The 20,374-nt window shown below is 41.1% G+C and overlaps 1 protein-coding gene across 3 annotated transcripts in view; it reads left to right on the top strand.

Moving 5' to 3' along the window:
• Positions 1-20,374, top strand: part of TTC33 (tetratricopeptide repeat domain 33) — a 121,198-nt gene that overhangs the window by 83,205 nt on the left and 17,619 nt on the right. For all 3 annotated transcript variants that reach the window (XM_073343839.2, XM_073343842.2, XM_073343841.2), the window contains exon 4: positions 12,070-12,201. In XM_073343839.2, the coding sequence (XP_073199940.1) occupies positions 12,070-12,201 (132 nt within the window). The remainder of the gene's footprint in view (positions 1-12,069; positions 12,202-20,374) is intronic.

Here is a 20,374-nt window from a genome sequence, read left to right as displayed (position 1 = left end):
AGAATTTCTTGGGATTAGATACAAAGATTCTTTAGAATCCCTTGTTTCAGAGTAGCAGCCGTGTTAGTCTGTATCCACAAAAAGAAAAGGAGTACTTATGGCACCTTAGAGACTAACAAATTTATTTGAGCATAAGCTTTTGTGAGCTACAGCTCACTTCATTGGATGCATTCAGTGGAAAATACAGTGGGGAGATTTATATACATAGAGAACATGAAATAATGCGTGTTACCATACACACTGTAATGAGAGTGATCACTTAAGGTGAGCTATTACCAGCAGGGGGGACGGACCTTTTGTAGTGATAATCAAGGTGGGACATTTCCAGCAATTCACAAGAATGTCTGAGGAACGGGAGGGGGGGGAAATAGATTTACTGTTTAATGACCCATCCACTCCCAGTCTTTATTCAAGCCTAAATTAGTTGTATCCAGTTTGCAAATTAATTCCAATTTAGCAGTCTCTCATTGGATTCTGTTTTTGAAGTTTTTTTGTTGAAGAATTGCCACTTTTAGGTCTGTAATCAAGTGACCAAAGAGATTGAAGTGTTCTCCGACTGGTTTAATAATGTTATAATTCTTGATGTCTGATTTGTGTCCATTGATTCTTTTACGTAGAGACTGTCCAGTTTGACCAATGTACATGGCAGAGGGGCATTGCTGGCACATGATGGCATATATCACATTGGTAGATGTGCAGGTGAACGAGCCTCTGATAGTGTGGCTGATGCGATTAGACCCTATGATGGTGTCCCCTGAATAGATATGTGGACACAGTTGGCAACGGACTTTGTTGCAAGGATAGGTTCTTGGGTTAGTGGTTCTGTTGTGTGGTGTGTGGTTGCTGGTGAGTATTTGCTTCAGGTTGGGGGGCTGTCTGTAAGCAAGGACTGGCCTGTCTCCCAAGATCTGTGAGAGTGATGGGTCATCCTTCAGGATAGGTTGTAGCTCCTTGATGATGCGTTGGAGAGGTTTTAGTTGGGGGCAGAAGATGATGGCTAGTGGCATTCTGTTATTTCCTTTGTTGGGCCTGTCCTGTAGTAGGTGGCTTCTGGGTACTCTTCTGGCTCTGTCAATCTGTTTCTTCACTTCAACAGGTGGGTATTGTAGTTGTAAGAATGCTTGATAGCGATCTTGTAGGTGTTTGTCTCTGTCTGAGGGGTTGAAGCAAATGCAGTTGTATCGTAGAGCTTGGCTGTAGACAATGGATCGTGTGGTGTGGTCTGGATGAAAGCTGGAGGCATGTAGGTAGGAATAGCGGTCAGTAGGTTTCCGGTATAGGGTGGTGTTTATGTGACCATTGCTTATTAGCACTGTAGTGTCCAGGAAGTGGATCTCTTGTGTGGACTGGACCAGGCTGAGGTTGATGGTGGGATGGAAATTGTTGAAATCATGGTGGAATTCCTGAAGGGCTTCTTTTCCATGGGTCCAGATGATGAAGATGTCATCAATCTAGCGCAAGTAGAGTAGGGGCTTTAGGGGACGAGAGCTGAGGAAGCGTTGCTCTAAGTCAGCCATAAAAATGTTGGCATACTGTGGGGCCATGCAGGTACCCATAGCAGTGCCACTGATTTGAAGGTATGCATTGTCTCCAAATGTGAAATAGTTATGGGTGAGGACAAAGTCACAAAGTTCAGCCACCAGGTTTGCCATGACATTATCGGAGATACTGTTCCTGACAGAATGAGAGACTACTGAATTGGAATTAATTTGCAAACTGGATACAATTAACTTAGGCTTGAATAAAGAATGGGAGTGGATGCGTCATTACACAAAGTAAAACTATTTCCCCGTGTTTATTTCCACCCCACCCCGCACTGTTCCTCAGATGTTCTTGTCAACTGCTGGAAATGACCCACCTCGATTATCACTACAAAAGGTTCCCCTCCCCTCTGCCCCCCCACTCTCCTGCTGGTAATAGCTCACCTTAAGTGAAAAGAAAAGGAGTACTTGTGGCACCTTAGAGACAATGCATCTGAAGAAGTGAGCTGTAGCTCATGAAGCTTATGCTCAAATAAATTTGTTAGTCTCTAAGGTGCCACAAGTACTCCTTTTTTTTTTTTTTTTTTTTTTTTTTTTAAGAATCCCTTGCAAATCTTTTCTTTTCAGGCATGAAGAATAATAGCTGTTAGGTATGTTCTCAGGATTAACATAGAAAGAAACTACTTACTTAAATCTTTGCATATCTGTAGTCCTCTTAATTAGTTAAGTTTGTTAAGGAAATTTTATGTTAATATATAGCAGCTGCCCAATTGACGTAGTCAGCAGCAAAGTAATGTATTGTAAGTGTACAGATTACTTTGTTGTTTAATAAACAGCTTAAATGAATATGCTATCTAAAGACCGTAGGAATCCGTAAATATTTACGGAAAGGAACTAAACAGTCATCTATCCATATTATCATTAACGTATGTTTTATTTTATTGGACAAATATATTTTAAGAATTTTTGAAGAGAGGAAATGAGGTTTAAAGGCCCTAATTGTCACTGGAGGGCATATAGTATGTGCTTACAGAAACCCATCTGGGATGTGTGTAATTGCTTAACTAGGGCTTGATTCAAAGCCCACATAAGTCACTGAGAATCTTTGCATTGCTCTCAGTTACTCATTGGCCCATACAGAATCACATAGACAGTACATAGAAAATTTTGTGATGCCCTCCTTTGAAATTACAGTGCAAAATGTACAAGGAAAGGTTTAATTGTAGAGATGTGAGAGATGGTACCATTGTTTCTACGCCATCTTCTAATCACTCACGTAGCCCACTGGGAAAAAGTTCCAAGTGGTGTGGAGAAATCTATGGAAACAACCTTCTTCTTGGGTTTTGCAATAAATTTTTTTTTTTAGCACCCTTTATATATTAAGTTCATTTTAAATATATTTTCCTGTCATTGAACTAGGGTCCAATGGAATAATAATAATAATATTTGGATAATACTTTATATGTTCAAAGTGGTGTACAAGAATCTTCATGAAATATGCAATTTAAATTTTAGCGATGTTAGTACAACGACGTAGGCACTGGTTGGGTTGTTTTATTGCTGTTTTGAATTAGAAATCAGAAAGAACAGACATGTAACAATTATTTTATGCATTTAGACCCTGGTTTTTAGTTAGCTCTGCAGGCGAAGATACTCGTAGCTGATAAAAAATCCCTTGCCATCAGTGCAGTTCCATGCAGACAGAGGATTCTACCTGCCCTGAGCTCATTGCTCCTTTTAAAAGGTAGAAAATTCAAAATTGGTAAAAGGATATACTATTTCACACAAAACACATTTAATCTTTGGAACTCATTGCCACAGGAAGTTATTAAGGCCAAGAATTTAATAAGATTCAGAAAGGGATTGTACATTTATTTGGATAAATGGATAACAAGAATATACAGAGTTAGGAAGGGATACTAAACCTCATGCTTCACAGCTTAAATCAGTCTCTATTAGGCATTTAGATGAGATCTGGTGTGGGGGCAGATTATTCCACTTCTGCCTATTGTGGAATTCTTCCTCTGACAGCCATTGGACCTGGCCATTGTCAGAGCCAGGATATGGGTCTACATGAACTCTGTGAGATCTACTATGTCAATTACTGTATTCCTTTTGGAGTCTTAGTGGGTATTATTCATGTAAATACGATATTGACTCTGTATTCCACATTCTAAATGTTCTCATAATAGGTGGTTTACAATTTTTTATAAATCTGTGTATTAATGAAATGTTATAATAGTCTAGTAACACCTTAAACATTACACCTAGTGAAGTAAACGGAATAAATACAAATTTTTCTCTATAAGTATTTATTTTGACCTGTAAAAGCCATATTAAAGTAGAAAAATATAGATGTCAAAGACATTTTTAAAGATTGCTTTTAAAACTGGAACATAATGGTAAAGGTTCAGCACCGAAAGAATTTAGGTTAATTGTAGAAAACTAGATGACAGAAGTAGCAGATAGGTCAAAGCCTGGTGGGACAGTAATTAGCTATTACTGTGCATGTCTTCTAAAAACTACAATACAATTAGGAAGAATTTTATTCATCAGCATTTTGAAACTGACTTTATGGAACAAGGAATCAGATCAATTTCACTGGACATGTGCCGGTGTGTATTAAAGTGATCCAATCATAACAATACAGGGAGCTCATTTAAAGCAGAGGTTTTCTTCAGTCAAACTCACAAGAATGTAAGGCTTAAGTAATTCCAAAGTAATGTGAGTAAGAAGTCATAATACTTCTTAGATTTGATTGTAAAGCCAACCTCCTGAGGACTATTACCATGTTTTAATTAATTTTTACCATAGTTTTGTAATTCCTATTATTTGCCATAATTATAACTTCCTTTAAATTAGAACCATTAAACTTCAGTGCACCTTAGTTCTATGAATCTTCATTAATTTAATGCATGAAATGGTATAAAGTCCATTTCACAATAGAATTGTACTTCTGAGGCGCCACCTACTTGAAATCTTCAAAAGAGACCATGAAATTCTCTAACGTATTTAAAATGACAAGACAGAAATGTTTGTTTAGACAAGGGGGTCCTCAGACACTGGAATTTCTACTCCATTTTATAGAACATTAGTTTTAAATCTTTAAAATTTTATTTAAGTTTTTTAATAGATTTAAGAACTTGTAATAATGAAATGTTTTAATTATAAATGGGAAATGAATCAAACCTGCAGTCAGAAAGCTTGACTGAGTAGGAAAGGCAGATTTCTTCTGCCTTCCAAATAAAATTTGAGAGAGAGGTAGGAACCAGCATGTAAAATGAATTTTTCAGGAAAAGCATGTCAGAAAAGAGCTAGAAACTCTATCTATGGTAAATCCTTAGAGAAAACTGTATATGAATTAGTATAGGCAATTTGAATCATACTTGGGAATTTTTCAGAGATTTTGCCTTGAGCACAGAATGGTAGCATGGACGATTTAAAAATAAGTTTGTGATTAGTAAGGAAGTTCTCATTGTTGATAGGGTCTGTTGGATCGGTAGAGAAGTGTGATGTAGAGTGGCATTCATTGTGGGATGAGGTAGAACACAGAGAAATTTGGAAATTCATGTGACTTTACTGGAGAACTAAGAAGGTAATATTAAAGTGTTCTGGGGGATATTTGGAAGCTTAGATGTGTCAAAAAACTTGCCAAAAAACTAACTGGACTTAACTGTTTATTAGAGATTAAAGACTAAGTTCATAAAAAATCCTCTGAGGGTTTTAGAGGTAGTTTTTAATGGCATATACTCCCTTTGTAAAGCATCATGGACATTTGTCTGTAGAAATACAGATCTATGAAAATATTGTGGGGAAATGTCACGGGAGCCTCTACTCACCGGTAGGGAATCCTCCTCCTGGCTGCTGCAGGGATTAGCTCTTTCAGCCTGACTCCCTCTTCTTGTGGTTCCTTGGCCAATTATTTCATTCTATCACTCTGCAGCCCCCTCTTACTCCTCAGGAGCTGCAGCACTTCATCTTCATGGCTTAGCCCTCCAGCCAAGTCACAAGAGTCCTTCCCTTCCAGCATATTATCACAGTCTTCCACACTGTCCCAGGCAGTCCTTAACTCCATGGCCCTGGTTGGGCCATTCCTCAGTGTCTAGAACAAACGGACTTGGATGGGCTGCAAGTTCACTTCCCAGATTTTGCCACCCACTCAGTGATAGAGGAACCCAAGTCCACCCTGTACTCTGGGTTCCAGTCCAGATCCTTATCTTCAACAGCAAAGGTGTGAGCAACTACTAACCTTCTTGCCACTCCCCTGGACTACTTCCTACCTTGCCTATATCCCATGGTTGCATTCTCCACCCTTCTAGCCAAACCCCTTTCTTTTGTGTCTGCTAGACAAACCTTTCCTTTCGGGTCTAAATCTCTTTCTCTCGTTCTGGGGTGAGTGACTGTAGGCCTTTTCCCTGTAGCCCTCTTTCTGCTACCAGGTCCCACCTGTTCCTGCACAAGCGAGCTTCCCTTAATGAGGGCTCTCTTTTCCACCTAAATATCCCCCGTTTCAGCCTAATAGGTTGATTGGCTCAGCTGGCCTATGTTAACCCCTTCAGGGTGAGTGCGGGGAGCACACCCCTACATAGGAAGAGACCTCAATATTGATGCAAAATGATATTAATAAAAGTATTATAATTGAATATATTTTAAGTCATTACAAACTTGTTTGCGCCTTTACTAACCCTTAAGATACAGCTACAAGAATGACATAGTCAGGATGCTTGGAAGTATAACAATACATATGTTGATCTAATTATGTTAAAGGTAATCCAAGAAATTTCAGGTTTCTGCTTCTATCTCCCAAGGACAAACAAACCTCAGAAGGACAGACCACGTACAACATCAATGTTTTAACTGGAGGCCTAACTGTAAAAAGGAATGTAGGGTATATTATCAGATCAATAATCTAAGTAAAGTGGGCTCTACCAACCCCCACCTTTTTGCAAGCAAACCTGCTTGTCTTCTTAAAAATTTAAGAGGAAAACATATGTGTAGTTGGAGAAGGTTTAAACTTTTGTTTATTTTTTAAATGTTAATATGACAAACACCTTTTGCAAAGTGCATACTTGCAAATATGCTGGCTAAATACAAAGCTTCTAATGTCATTGCTTTATAAATGGAAAATGCTCCATATGCTAACATGGAATCTAGTGATGTTGCTTGACTAGTGTAAGAAGCCATTTAAGTATAGAATATTTATATTCATGGAGAATTAGCTAATTACTGGCAGTGCACAAGCAAACCATCAACCAACTCTGGAAGACAAGAATCATATCTCCAAAGTCAATAACTTTAATTATATTTAAGCTAAAGAGTTTGTAAATTATTTAATTAAATTAACTAAATTTAGTTTTAATAACTAAAACCTTTTGTATAAAGAACAGAAGTGTTCAGAATTTTTGAAAACAGAATTTCATTTCCTGTCAGACTCTAATAAAATCAAGAGACTATCTCATAAACTAGACTAAATAAAAAGAGTTAAAACTAACTTTAAAATTTATCTGAACCTTTCCTGCCACAAGAAGAGCAAAGGCAACTAACGAAATATTGCATATGCATTAAACAGACTGCATATTCAGAAGCTGAAAGTGTCACCTAACTCAACCCCAAAGGCATGAAGCCATTGAAAGGGTGACAGCCACCAGCTTTAAATCTAAACAGACCTGAAAAGGGTGTGTTTTCCTATCATTTTGTGAAAATAGGAAGAAGGATATAAAACTCTGAAGTGAGCAGCCTTTACACATCCTTGGCTACCCTGCTCAAACACAGTACAGCACTCCATAAGCAAACTGCAACAGACAAATAAGAAAAATGGAGAAGACTCAAGAAGAAACTAACCCAGGAAAAATTCCCCAAGACTTCAGCATGATTGGTGAGAGGAAGTTAACTAAAACATCACCAAAAGATTAGAATTAAAACTCTTGTAATGATTTTGTTGGAATATTGAAATACTGTAACTTAAAAAGAAAAGGAGTACTTGTGGCACCTTAGAGACTAACCAATTTATTAGAGCATAAGCTTTCGTGAGCTACAGCTCACTTCCTCAGATGCATATCGTGGAAACTGCAGCAGGCTTTATATATACACAGAGAATATGAAACAATACCTCCTCCCACCCCACTGTCCTGCTGGTAATAGCTTATTACCAGTGATCATCAGGTGGGCCATTTCCAGCACAAATCCAGGTTTTCTCACCCTCCACCCCCCCCCCACAAATTCACTCTCCTGCTGGTGATAGCCCATCCAAAGTGACAACTCTTTACACAATGTGCATGACAATCAAGTTGGGCTATTTCCAGCACAAATCCAGGTTTTCTCACCCTCCACCCCCCCCACACAAACTCACTCTCCTGCTGGTAATAGCTCATCCAAACTGACCACTCTTCAAGTTTAAATCCAAGTTAAACCAGAACATCTGGGGGGGGGGGGGGTAGGAAAAAACAAGAGGAAACAGGCTACCTTGCATAATGACTTAGCCACTCCCAGTCTCTATTTAAGCCTAAATTAATAGTATCCAATTTGCAAATGAATTCCAATTCAGCAGTTTCTCACTGGAGTCTGGATTTGAAGTTTTTTTGTTTTAAGATAGCGACCTTCATGTCTGTGATTGCGTGACCAGAGAGATTGAAGTGTTCTCCGACTGGTTTATGAATGTTATAATTCTTGACATCTGATTTGTGTCCATTTATTCTTTTACGTAGAGACTGTCCAGTTTGACCAATGTATATGGCAGAGGGGCATTGCTGGCACATGATGGCATATATCACATTGGTGGATGTGCAGGTGAACGAGCCTCTGATAGTGTGGCTGATGTTATTAGGCCCTGTGATGGTGTCCCCTGAATAGATATGTGGGCACAATTGGCAACTGGCTTTGTTGCAAGGATAAGTTCCTGGGTTAGTGGTTCTGTTGTGTGGTATGTGGTTGTTGGTGAGTATTTGCTTCAGGTTGCGGGGCTGTCTGTAGGCAAGGACTGGCCTGTCTCCCAAGATTTGTGAGAGTGTTGGGTCATCCTTTAGGATAGGTTGTAGAGTAGGGGCTTTATGGCAGATTTAGAACAACGCTTCCTCAGCTCTCGTCCCCTAAAGCCCCTACTCTACTTGCGCTATATTGATGACATCTTCATCATCTGGACCCATGGAAAAGAAGCCCTTGAGGAATTCCACCATGATTTCAACAATTTCCATCCCACCACCAACCTCAGCCTGGTCCAGTCCACACAAGAGATCCACTTCCTGGACACTACAGTGCTAATAAACAATGGTCACATAAACACCACCCTATACCGGAAACCTACTGACCGCTATTCCTACCTGCATGCCTCCAGCTTTCACCCTGACCACACCACACGATCCATCGTCTACAGCCAAGCTCTGCGATACAACCGCATTTGCTCCAACCCCTCAGACAGAGACAAACACCTACAAGATCTCTGTCAAGCTTTCTTACAACTACAATACCCACCTGCAGAAGTAAAGAAACAGATTGATAGAGCCAGAAGAGTTCCCAGAAGTTACCTACTACAGGACAGGCCTAACAAAGAAAATAACAGAATGCCACTAGCCGTCACCTTCAGCCCCCAACTAAAACCCAAAAGTCATCCAAAAGGAGATGCCATGACATGGAAAGAAATCTATTTTAGGGTATGTTTGAGGGACTGGCAATTAGAAGTAAAATATTTTCACTTGCAAACTGGGATAATTTGATATGAAAATTAGTGAAATGCAATAAATACAGCATCTTGCAGTAGTATTTTTACAAATTCATTTTTCAGGATAGAACTGCACTTGAAAGTAGGTTTTGAACAGCTCCTCTTACATTCAAATAAAACTCAGTCACTAGGTTTAGAGCATTTGGTGTACCATTCAAATGTATATACATGCTACAGCATTTTCTGGGCATGTAATCTTGAAAATGGATTTAGAAATATGGTAGATTCTGTCTTGATAGTATGATGCTAATCTGAGCAGAACAAAAGTTTCATTGTACATATTTTGTTTTTATTCATTGTTACAGTCTATATTTACTGACCTAGTAAAATCAGATTCTGCTACCTCAATTTCTAGGTAATAATATGGTCAACATTTCATTCTGTTTACATTAATTCCTCTTTGCTAGTCCCTGCAGTGGCCACTATTAAAATATTACTTGTTAAAGCAGGAAAGTCACAGGTAGATTAATCCAAATCAAGCCAAAATGCTCAAGTGAGTCAGTTTGGTGCTGATAATTCTATCTGAAGACAGGAAGGAAGGAGAGTCATCTGTATTGTGAGTCTCCTTGTTTAAAAATTATCTGGGACTTAAGCAGTTCAATAAGCATTTTGTTCTTTTGCATGCATTCTCTGCTCCCACTCAGAGCATTTAAATAAATACCCTATATATATATAAATTGTGCCAAAAAATACACCTGTAGGTATAAATTTGTACCTGTTTTGCTTGTGGAAATTGGGTATGTCTTTTTGAAAACCTCTCTCTAAATTGAAGAGTTGATTTTAATAGCATTTATTATACATTCCAAGTTTAATTAAAACTCTCTTCAAGGACTTCTTAAAGGACTTTGAAAGAACATTGGTTTGCTGCACAAAATATAAACACCCCAGTTCAGCAAGGTACTTAAGCAGATGCCTAACTATAAGCACATGAAGCGCAGTCAAGTCAGGTGCTGCACTAAAGAGCCTTAATGGGTAGGGCCCTGATTCAGCAAAGCACTTAAGAACATGCTCATTGCAGGGGAGATTAGAATGGAAGATTTTTCCCCATATTAGAAAATGTATAGCTCAGTAAACAAAAAAGTAGAAAAAATGATGTTTCTGATGAATGATTATTTGAAAAAAATAATGAATACATATGTATTATATCGCTGAGTGTACTTTTAGGAAAGGACATCTCCAAACTGCCAATAATATCAGCTGCATGAGAAAACACTCAGATATATGTTTTGGAGTTACTTTAAATGGAAAAATATTGGCAGGCGGCATTGAATGCCATATTAGGCTCCTAAAAGTGCCCTGGCCAATGTTTCCTCAGATTTGTACTGTACTCTTTTAGCAACAGACATATCAAGAGATGAATATTAAGACAAATTTGTTAATGCTGCAGTTTGGGCAGCTAACAAAACAAGATCACTTTTTAAACTGGAAGTCTGAACACCGGCCAACTAATAATTATTGGATGGTTCTGTTTACAAATCTGTTGTAAATGGGAGGAAGAAGACTAGTGCTCACAAAATTATAAATAACCTGAATACTTCGGAAAAGTAGTGGAATATTTTTCAGGCTTTTCTCGAAAATCAGGTCTGCTGACAACTGATATGAAAAAGAAATGGAAAAAAGGCATTAAATCATGCATTTCTCAAAAGAATTCCAGCCACCCATTAAACTCTGTTCTAAGATTATCAAGTGGAATTGAACTGAACCCAGATTTCTAAATTGTACCATAGGGTAGTCACACTAAAAAACACCAACAACTTTGATTTAAAGTGTTCATTGGAATGCTGTTTGTTTTGTTTCTCTTGTACAGAATTATTAGCTTTCTTATCTGTCTAGTGCTTGTACTGTGCTCATCATAGTGCTATCAGAACACTTTACAAGTTATAAAACTAAACATTCAAAATATCTTTGCATCTTTTTTCCCTTCATTTCTAGATGTAGGTTACTCATGTTTCTTATATTTGTATTTGATATATTTTAGCCTTCTAATAAAAAATACTTTTTTGAAAAATACTTTGAGTTCGTGTCAGAGTTTGACCTTTAATGTTTTCGCCTTCAAATGTATTAAAGTAACTATGTTACTAGCTTAAACACAATTAATGGAACCACCATGGCTTAGAAGTAGATAGGGCTGGACACTTCCATTCTGCTCCTAGTGCTGCCACTGATTAGCATTTCAAAAATTACTGTGCTATTGAGCAAGTCCCTTGACCTGTCTGTGCCTCCTTTTCCCCATCTGTGAAATGGGAATATTTAACTTGCTGTTGTAAAGCTCTTTGAAATCCATGAATGAAAAGTGCTCTGTAAGAACTAAGTATTAGTAGTAGAAGTAATGGCTATCCAATAATTTAATTCTGTCTAGTTTTTACAAGACAACTAAAAAACAATCCCTTTTGTAGGGAAAGTAAGGAAGCTGAAATTGTTTAAAGATGATAGAACAAGAATGAAAGCTAAGAAAAGTAACCCATTTCTAGCATGTCAGATTCTGAGTATTGTGATGAAAGTTAGTATTGTGTAGGTGAAACACACAGTGCTCTGTTGTTGCTTGTTGTCATATCTACCACTGATATGTATATTGGGCAAGTTTGTGGCCCATTTCATAAATATGCATAGGAGCTAACCAGAATAGAGGCCTCTGTGCTTAGAAGAGCATAGGTGCTGCTACTGATGTGTTCCCTCCTGCTACAAGTTGGCAAAGAGAGCAGGCAGTCTGTGCTCCTCTCAGTGCAACTAGGAAATCCCCCAGAGCCAATATGTATATGCACAATCAGTAGCAGAGGGCTCTGGCTGTTGAAAGCTAGCTATTTATGATTTTCTGTGAACTGCTTGAGATTTTGGGGTATCACTGACTAACCTACACCTACTACTTTTTCATAGGTCTTGATGGCTCTACATGAGATGTTCCCAGCAGTGCATGCAGCAGAAATGGCCATCCAGAGAAATCCACATTCTTGGGAGGCATGGCAGACTTTGGGACGTGCCCAGCTTGGATTAGGAGAAATAGGACTGGTAAGAAAACAGCCTTATCAAAGAGTGGAACATGCAGATCATGAATTAGGAACCACGTGTGATAGAGTAAAAGTACCAGAATGCCAAAGTAATTTAATTTCCTTTATAATACTCGAATGTAAACAAGGCAAAAGATTATTGTTCCTTTTATTTCCAGTAATCTTAACAAACATTTCCTGTATAACGTTATTGTTGGGTTTGTGAAAGACCCGGCCAGATCAAAGCCATTCACCTTATTCACATGAGGGATTTAACCAATAGTGTTGTTACACATATCTAACTACACAAGTGCAGGTGCCTATTGCCTAGCTAGATTCAGTGCAGTTTACCATGGTTTGAAATCCATGTACCTGTTCAAGTCATGGTCTGCATTGGCGCAGCTTGTCTATAATAGGGGTTTGTACTGTTGCAGTTACATCAGTGTCTAAAACACTCATCTAAACAAGACCTTACTCTTTTCCTCAAGGAGAAGTTTATGAATTTAGCAAATCTATATGAAAGCAAGGTTGAGTTGTCTACTCCATTAGAATACTTAATTTTGGGGATCAAATGTTATAGCCCTCTATTATACCTAGTTTGGCACTGATAAGTTAATTTTACATTGTGTTTAAGAAATATAGGTACATGTGCCCAGAGATAAGTGTGATGGATGCTTAGGTGTCATGACTGGGACATTGGTGGTCAGACCTAGTGGTTAGAGCAGGAGTTGGGAGTCCAGCCAAATCAGGTACAAGGAGGTCAGAGTTCAAGACAAGCCAGTGGGCAGATGGAAAATCTGTCATTAGGAGGCAGGTAAGGTGAGGTCACTGGTAGGCCAAAGTCCAAGGAAGGTCAGAGGGCAAACTGAGAGTCATGAGAGTCAGGTGTCAGGAGGCAGGCAGGGTCAGGTTACCAGGAGATCTGGATCGGGCATCAGGTTACGGACAACAATTAAATAGCGAAGTCAAAGACAAACCTGGATCGGAAGCTAGAGTCTAGGGCAGGGGTAGGCAACCTATGGCACTCGTGCCAAAGGCGGCACGCGAGCTGATTATCAGTGGCACTCACACTGCCCAGGTCCTGGCCACCGGTCTGGGGGGCTCTGCATTTTAATTTAATTTTAAATGAAGCTTTTAAAACATTTTTAAAACCTTATTTACTTTACATACAACAATAGTTTTGTTATATATTATAGACTTATAGAAAGAAACCTTCTAAAAACATTAAAATGTATTATCGGCACGCGAAACCTTCAATTAGAGTGAATAAATGAAGACTTGGCACACCACTTCTGAAAAGTTGCCGACCCCTGGTCTAGGGTCTGTTGCAAGCAGAAACAGGCAGGTAGTCTGTGGTGTTCCTCAGACAGCTCCCTTCCATGCTTCCTGGTTTAAGTATTGGCACCAGCCAATCAATGGGCTGTGAGGCGCTGCCACTCTGGTCCTGCTGCGTGGTACTTTCTACCAAGCCCAGACCTACAGGGTCCTCCTGTAGGAGCCCAGTCTAAGCCTCCTGTACTGATGTGGGGGCATCAGGCACCCAAAACCCCCATAGTCTCTGGTTCCAGCCCTGCTGGTTCATACATTGTGTAAAATAAAATATACAGAGATCTGGAATCGCATTGAGCTGCAAGTTAATGTTGTTGAAATTTTTTTTAAATGGTTTAAAATTCTTTAACAAAATAAATGAATAAATACAGGTTGGACCCTTTAGCAGATCCTCTTTTTGCAAAAGTGTACACTAAAATACCCTATTTTTAAAAAATACACTTTTACTGGGCAATTACATTGTTCTTGTACATACTGTACATATATGTATGTGTGTGTGTATTATTTTTTTAACTGATAAATGAATAGGTACACAACAGTTATAGAATCATGGAATCATAGAATATCAGGGTTGGAAGTGACCCCAGAAGGTCATCTAGTCCAACCCCCTGCTTGAAGAAGGACCAATTCCCAGTTAAATCATCCCAGCCAGGGCTTTGTCAAGCCTGACCTTAAAAACCTCTAAGGAAGGAGATTCTACCACCTCCCTAGGTAACACATTCCAGTGTTTCACCACCCTCTTAGTAAAAAAGTTTTTCCTAATATCCAATCTAAACCTCCCCCACTGCAACTTGAGACCATTACTCCTCGTTCTGTCATCTGCTACCATTGAGAACAGTCTAGAGCCATCCTCTTTGGAACCCCCTTTCAGGTAGTTGAAAGCAGCTATCAGATCCCCCCTCATTCTTCTCTTCTGCAGGCTAAACAATCCCAGCTCCCTCAGCCTCTCCTCATAAGTCATGTGTTCCAGACCCCTAATCATTTTTGTTGCCCTTTGCTGGACTCTCTCCAATTTATCCACATCCTTCTTGTAGTGTGGGGCCCAAAACTGGACACACTACTCCAGATGAGGCCTCACCAATGTCGAATAGAGGGGAACGATCACGTCCCTCGATCTGCTCGCTATGCCCCTACTTATACATCCCAAAATGCCATTGGCCTTCTTGGCAACAAGGGCACACTGCTGACTCATATCCAGCTTCTCGTCCACTGTCACCCCTAGGTCCTTTTCTGCAGAACTGCTGCCTAGCCATTCGGTCCCTAGTCTGTAGCTGTGCATTGGGTTCTTCCGTCCTAAGTGCAAGACCCTGCACTTATCCTTATTGAACCTCATCAGATTTCTTTTGGCCCAATCCTCCAATTTGTCTAGGTCCTTCTGTATCCTATCCCTCCCCTCCAGCGTATCTACCACTCCTCCCAGTTTAGTATCATCCGCAAATTTGCTGAGAGTGCAATCCACACCATCTTCCAGATCATTTATGAAGATATTGAACAAAACCGGCCCCCGTACCGACCGTTGGGGCACTCCACTTGATACCGGCTGCCAACTAGACATGGAGCCATTGATCACTACCCGTTGAGCCCGACAATCTAGCCAGCTTTCTACCCACCTTATAGTGCACCTTATACCCAACTGCTCCTCAACTTACCTTTCCTTGGTAGTGTTTCAGAAGAAGTAGATCTTGTGAGGGAGGAGTCGGTGATGGTCTTCTGGACTAGTTCAGGGGAGTCATGCCATGCATAACAGTCAGTATATAAGAAAGCATGGAGATGTTTATGACAGAAGTAAACGAGTGGATGGTTAAGGCTAATGTAGCAAAGTGCAGGAGCTCTGATCATTGTGTCACAGAATTATAAAGATAAAAAAATAGTTTCCCAGGAAAAGCTCACATCAACGCATAGACTAATGAACTGGAACTACAAATAAAAGGGTGGCTATAATGTAATAATATCTATCTAAATATCATTCAAACCAGCTATCTTATAATAAAGAGCAATATGGGTGAGACCCCAGTGTTTGTGATGATTAAATGTATGTGACATTCATATCTGTGTACACAGTGTTCCTGCTGTGTTAATTTGAAACACAACCAAGCAGAACTGTTGATGAAAACACATGTAGTGAAGGCAAAAGGCCATCAGTAAAATGATTAATAATGGATTCTGAAATAAAAAGATATTTGCTTTATTTTATTTGATCTTTTGTAATACATGGAGTTGAGCAGCTGTGTGATGATCCAAGAATATTACAATTACAGGGAATTCAGAGTCCTGTTAAAAAGAGAATGATTAAAGATGTAATGTTTAGGCTGACATTTCTTTGGCCATTTATGAGAAATTAATATGAAGTGTTTTCTTTTTTTGTTTGTTTTGTGGCTGGATCACTCAGAGTTTTTAAATTTTTTTTATAAATAGAAGCGTCAGTGAGAACTAGTGCCTTTACTGTATTTGAAAAAAATTGATATATAAATAACATTTGAAAGCTGAATACTACATATATACAGTGTCTATTTTCTATTGTCTTGATATCACAAGATGAGGATGTTTTATACACAAACTCATGCATATCTAAAGTGTGGCGCACTGAATCACCAGTGAAATTCTATGGCACACACCAGCCTCTTGTGCCCCTACACCAAAGTAAGTGGAACACTGCTATTTCATCCCCCCCAAGGACACTGATTTTCTGATCACCCACCCTCTGCCAAATTCCCTGGTAATCAATGCTGCCAGTGCACGTGGCCATCAGCAGCACTTCAAATCAACACCACCAGATCACAGTGCCAAGAAACTAGACTTGCTGAGTAGAAAAGTTTATTCATCGGTGGGGTTGCAATTTTGTATTGCCAGTTACCAAGCTATTTTGGACAAATATGATTTTCTGTTCTATTCCCATTTGGTGGACTTCCAGGACTCTCTTCCTCCTGACCGACAGCAGGACTTCCAACGCATGCTAGATGAAGACAAATTGGTGGCCCAAGTTGCACTCCAGGCAGCAGTGGATGCTGTAGACACTGCCTCTCACTCCTTAGTGTCCACGGTTGTCCTCCGTCACGACTCGTGGCTCCAGTCTAATGGTCTTCCAAAGGAGGTTCAGATGATGCTGAAAGACCTTCCCTTTGACAACAATAAATTGTTTAGCGACAAAATGGACAAATCTTTTCACTCCCTTAAGGAGTCCCGTGCCACCCTTTGCTCCCTGGGTATATATACTCCAGCTCCCACCTGCTGACAACATTTCCACCCTTCTGTCCTCGCACCGCCTATCAGCCATACCCCCGATGACCTTTGAAACTCCTCAGCATCAACCTCACTCTCAACAGCCCTGGCACTCTCCCTCAGCTGCCTCTGCCACTTCAACTTCCCACCGATGACCCAAACAATCGTTTTGACACTTGTATCAAGACCCGCGAACTGTCCATAACCCTTCTGGACACACACCCCGTTGTATTCAGGGATCGTCAGGCACTCTTTGCCCACACTTGGAGTTCCATCACCTCCAATCACTGGGTGCTGGACATCATCCATTAGGGATACCTGATGAAATTCCTTTCCTTCCCTTGGTGCCACCTGCCCGGGGGACGCCCCCCAGACCTCTCCCAACTCCATGTTCTCCACAATGAAGCCACCACCCTCCTCTGTAAGGGCTCCATAGAACCTGTGCCACATTGCCACCGTTTCTTCTATTCCCCCTATTTCCTCAGTCTGAAAAAAGGGGATAGTATATGCCACATCCGTGCCTTGAAGAAATTCATTCCCAACTTTAGTTTCCAGATGGTCACCCTCCTTACTATCCCCTCCCTCCCCTGTAGAGCCTGGTTCGCAGCTGTCAATATGAAAGACGCATACTTTCATATAGACATATACCCTGCTTATCGCAAATTCCTTTGTCGTGAGGAATGCCCATTATCAATTTTGTGTTCTCCCCTTTGGAATCACCACTGCCCCCTCTCCCCTTATATTTACCAAGCTCTTTGCAGTTGTAGCAGCCTATATGTGCCGACTGGGACGCCCTATTTCCTTACTTAGATGACTGGCTTCTGGTGTCATCCTCCCACTCCCGCCTCCTGACTACCCATGCACTCCCTGCACACCGGCCTTCAGAGACTAGGAGTATGCATCAATGAAGAAAAATCCGTCCTTGTTCCTACGCACATGCTTACCTTTATTGTTATACCAATAAAATAAAAATCAGCAGGATCTTGTTAAAGGGGAAAAGGCAAAATGCCACATTTATTGTGAATACAGAAAGAGTCATAGTAAGCAGTTAGTTATAGCTATAACATTCCATTCAATTTCATATTTATTCACACATTCATTCATACACACACACACACACAGGTTCTGCAAGGTTGTTATCATAGTTACCAGCCTTAGACTTGCTCATGCCAAGCCACTGGCCAGGTGGCCTGGACATGAGGAGGACACGTCAGCTGCTCATCTGATGCTCCTGGAAATTGGTTTGCAGAATCAGACCCCAAAGTTCTCACTTTCTAGAGTCCACTTTTATAGGAATTTATTCCTATGCCAGTCTATGGGAATTGCTTCATCATGCTGTTACTGAATCAATCAGCAGATGGCACATTCCTGACGTCTCCGTGCTGCCAGATGTTATCTTGTTCTTTGGTTCTCCCATTCTTGAGGCTGTTGGGTGGATTCTGGTCTGCCCTCCGGGGGTCCTCTGGTTATTTCCACTTGACACCTTCAGCCGATGGACACTGGATTCTTAGGCTGGCACCTCCCTGATCATTCAGTTATTATCCACACCAAGCATCCATCCACATACATCCTCTATCTCTATTTTAATCACAATTGTTAACAAAGCGAGATGACTACAACAAAAAGGCGGGGAGTCTCTGGGTGCTGTTTCTGTTGTTACAAAGTATTGCTTTGAATCTCTCTCTGTGTGAGTAGTTGTTGTTACAAAGAATTGCTTTGAGAACAGGCTCTGTCTTAGAATGTACTAACACAATTAGCAGCTTGCAAGTTTCACACGTAGAGGGAGAGAAACAGTACCAAAAACCAAGAGACCTCTTAATTAGTAATACCCTGGAATTTAAACTATGGGGAATCAAACTCATTTGTGATTTTAATACAGAACTTCTTTAATATGATCCAACTTTATAGGAGCACGTTTGGACTCCATGGCAGCCAGAGCCTTTGTTCCCAGGGACTGCTGCACCACCCTTGTTGCCCTCCTTGCCACACTCCAACTTCATCCACGCACATGTGCCTGCCAATGCCTCTCCCTTCTAGGACATATGGCATCTTGCACTGCTGTTACACCACATGCCTGTCTCCATATGCACGGCCTCCAACATGGGCTCCGAACAGTCTATGATCCACAGGTAGACTCTCTCACCAAGCTGCTGGTCCTTCCCTCCCATGTACTGACTTCCTCTAGTGGTGGTACAACCCCTCCACAATCCTGGTGGGCATGCTATTCACATCCCCACTTCCCAAGCCTTTCTAAACTTTCTCCACTCCTGTCATGTCCTAGTACTCTCAGAGTATGTCTACACTATGAAATGAGATCGATTTTATAGAAGTCGATTTTTAGAAATTGATTTTATACAGTTGATTGCATATGTCCCCACTAAGCGCATTAAGTCGGCAGAGTGTGTCCTCACTACTGAGGCTAGCATCAACTTATGGAGCAGTGCACTGTGGGTAGCTATCCCACAGTTCCCGCAGTCTCCGCCGCCCATTGGAATTCTGGGTTAAGCTCCCAATGCCTGATGGGGCAAAAACATTGTTGCGGGTGGTTTTGGTACATGTAGTCAGTTGCCCCTCCCTCCTTGAAAGCAACGGCAGACAATCGTTTCACCCTTTTTTCTGTGCAGACGCCATACCACAGCAAGCATGAAGCCTGCTCAGCGCAGCTGACTGTCACCGCTGCTGTTGTGTCCTGGGTGCTGCTGTCAGCAGATGGTGCAGTACGACTGCTAACCGTCATCATCCACCGCTTCCACTGCAACTCTGCTCTCCTGCTCTTGTAAATGAGCTCAGTCTAAATAGCAAATTTCTCCATTTTGTCATCATCCACTGCAACTGTGGTGTCCTGGTGCCATGAATCCACCTCGCAGGTCCTCTCGTCGTTCTGTATAAATATCTATTCTCGGTGGCATCCGTCATCATCCACCTCTTCCGCTGCAACTCTTCTCTCCTGCAGACGCCATACCACAGCAAGCATGGAGCCCACTCAGCTCACCACTGCTGTTGTGAGCATTGTAAACACCTCGCGCATTATCCTGCAGTGTGTGCAGAACCTGTAAAAGCAGGCGAGGTGGCGACGACAGCGCGATAACAATAGTGATGAGGACATGGACACAGACTTCTCTCAAAGCACGGGCCCTGGGAATTTGGACATCATGGTGGTAATGGGGCAGGTTCCCGCCGTGGAATGCCGATTCTGGGCCCGGGAAACAGGCACATTCTGGTGGGACCGCACAGTGTTGCAGGTCTGGGATGACTCCCAGTGGCTGTGAAACTTTCGCATGCGTAAGGGCACTTTCATGGAATTTTGTGACTTGCTTTCCCCTGTCCTGAAGTGCAAGAATACCAAGATGAGAGCAGCCCTCACAGTTCACAAGCGAGTGGCAATAGCCCTGTGGAAGCTTGCAACACCAGATAGCTACTGGTCAGTCGGGAATCAATTTGGAGTGGGCAAATCTACTGTGGGGGCTGCTGTGATCCAAGTAGCCAATGCAATCACTAAGCTGCTGCTATTAAGGGTAGTGACTCTAGGAAATGTGCAGGTCATAGTGGATGGCTTTGGTGCAGTGGGGTTCCCTAACTGTGGTGGGGCGATAGACGGAACACATATCCCTATCTTGGGACCGGACCACCTTGGCAGCCAGTACGTA

The sequence above is a fragment of the Lepidochelys kempii genome, chromosome 5 (assembly GCF_965140285.1).
Source record: "Lepidochelys kempii isolate rLepKem1 chromosome 5, rLepKem1.hap1, whole genome shotgun sequence".
In the NCBI taxonomy this organism is placed as follows: domain Eukaryota; kingdom Metazoa; phylum Chordata; order Testudines; family Cheloniidae; genus Lepidochelys; species Lepidochelys kempii.
This window is presented reverse-complemented; position numbering and strand designations above follow the sequence as displayed.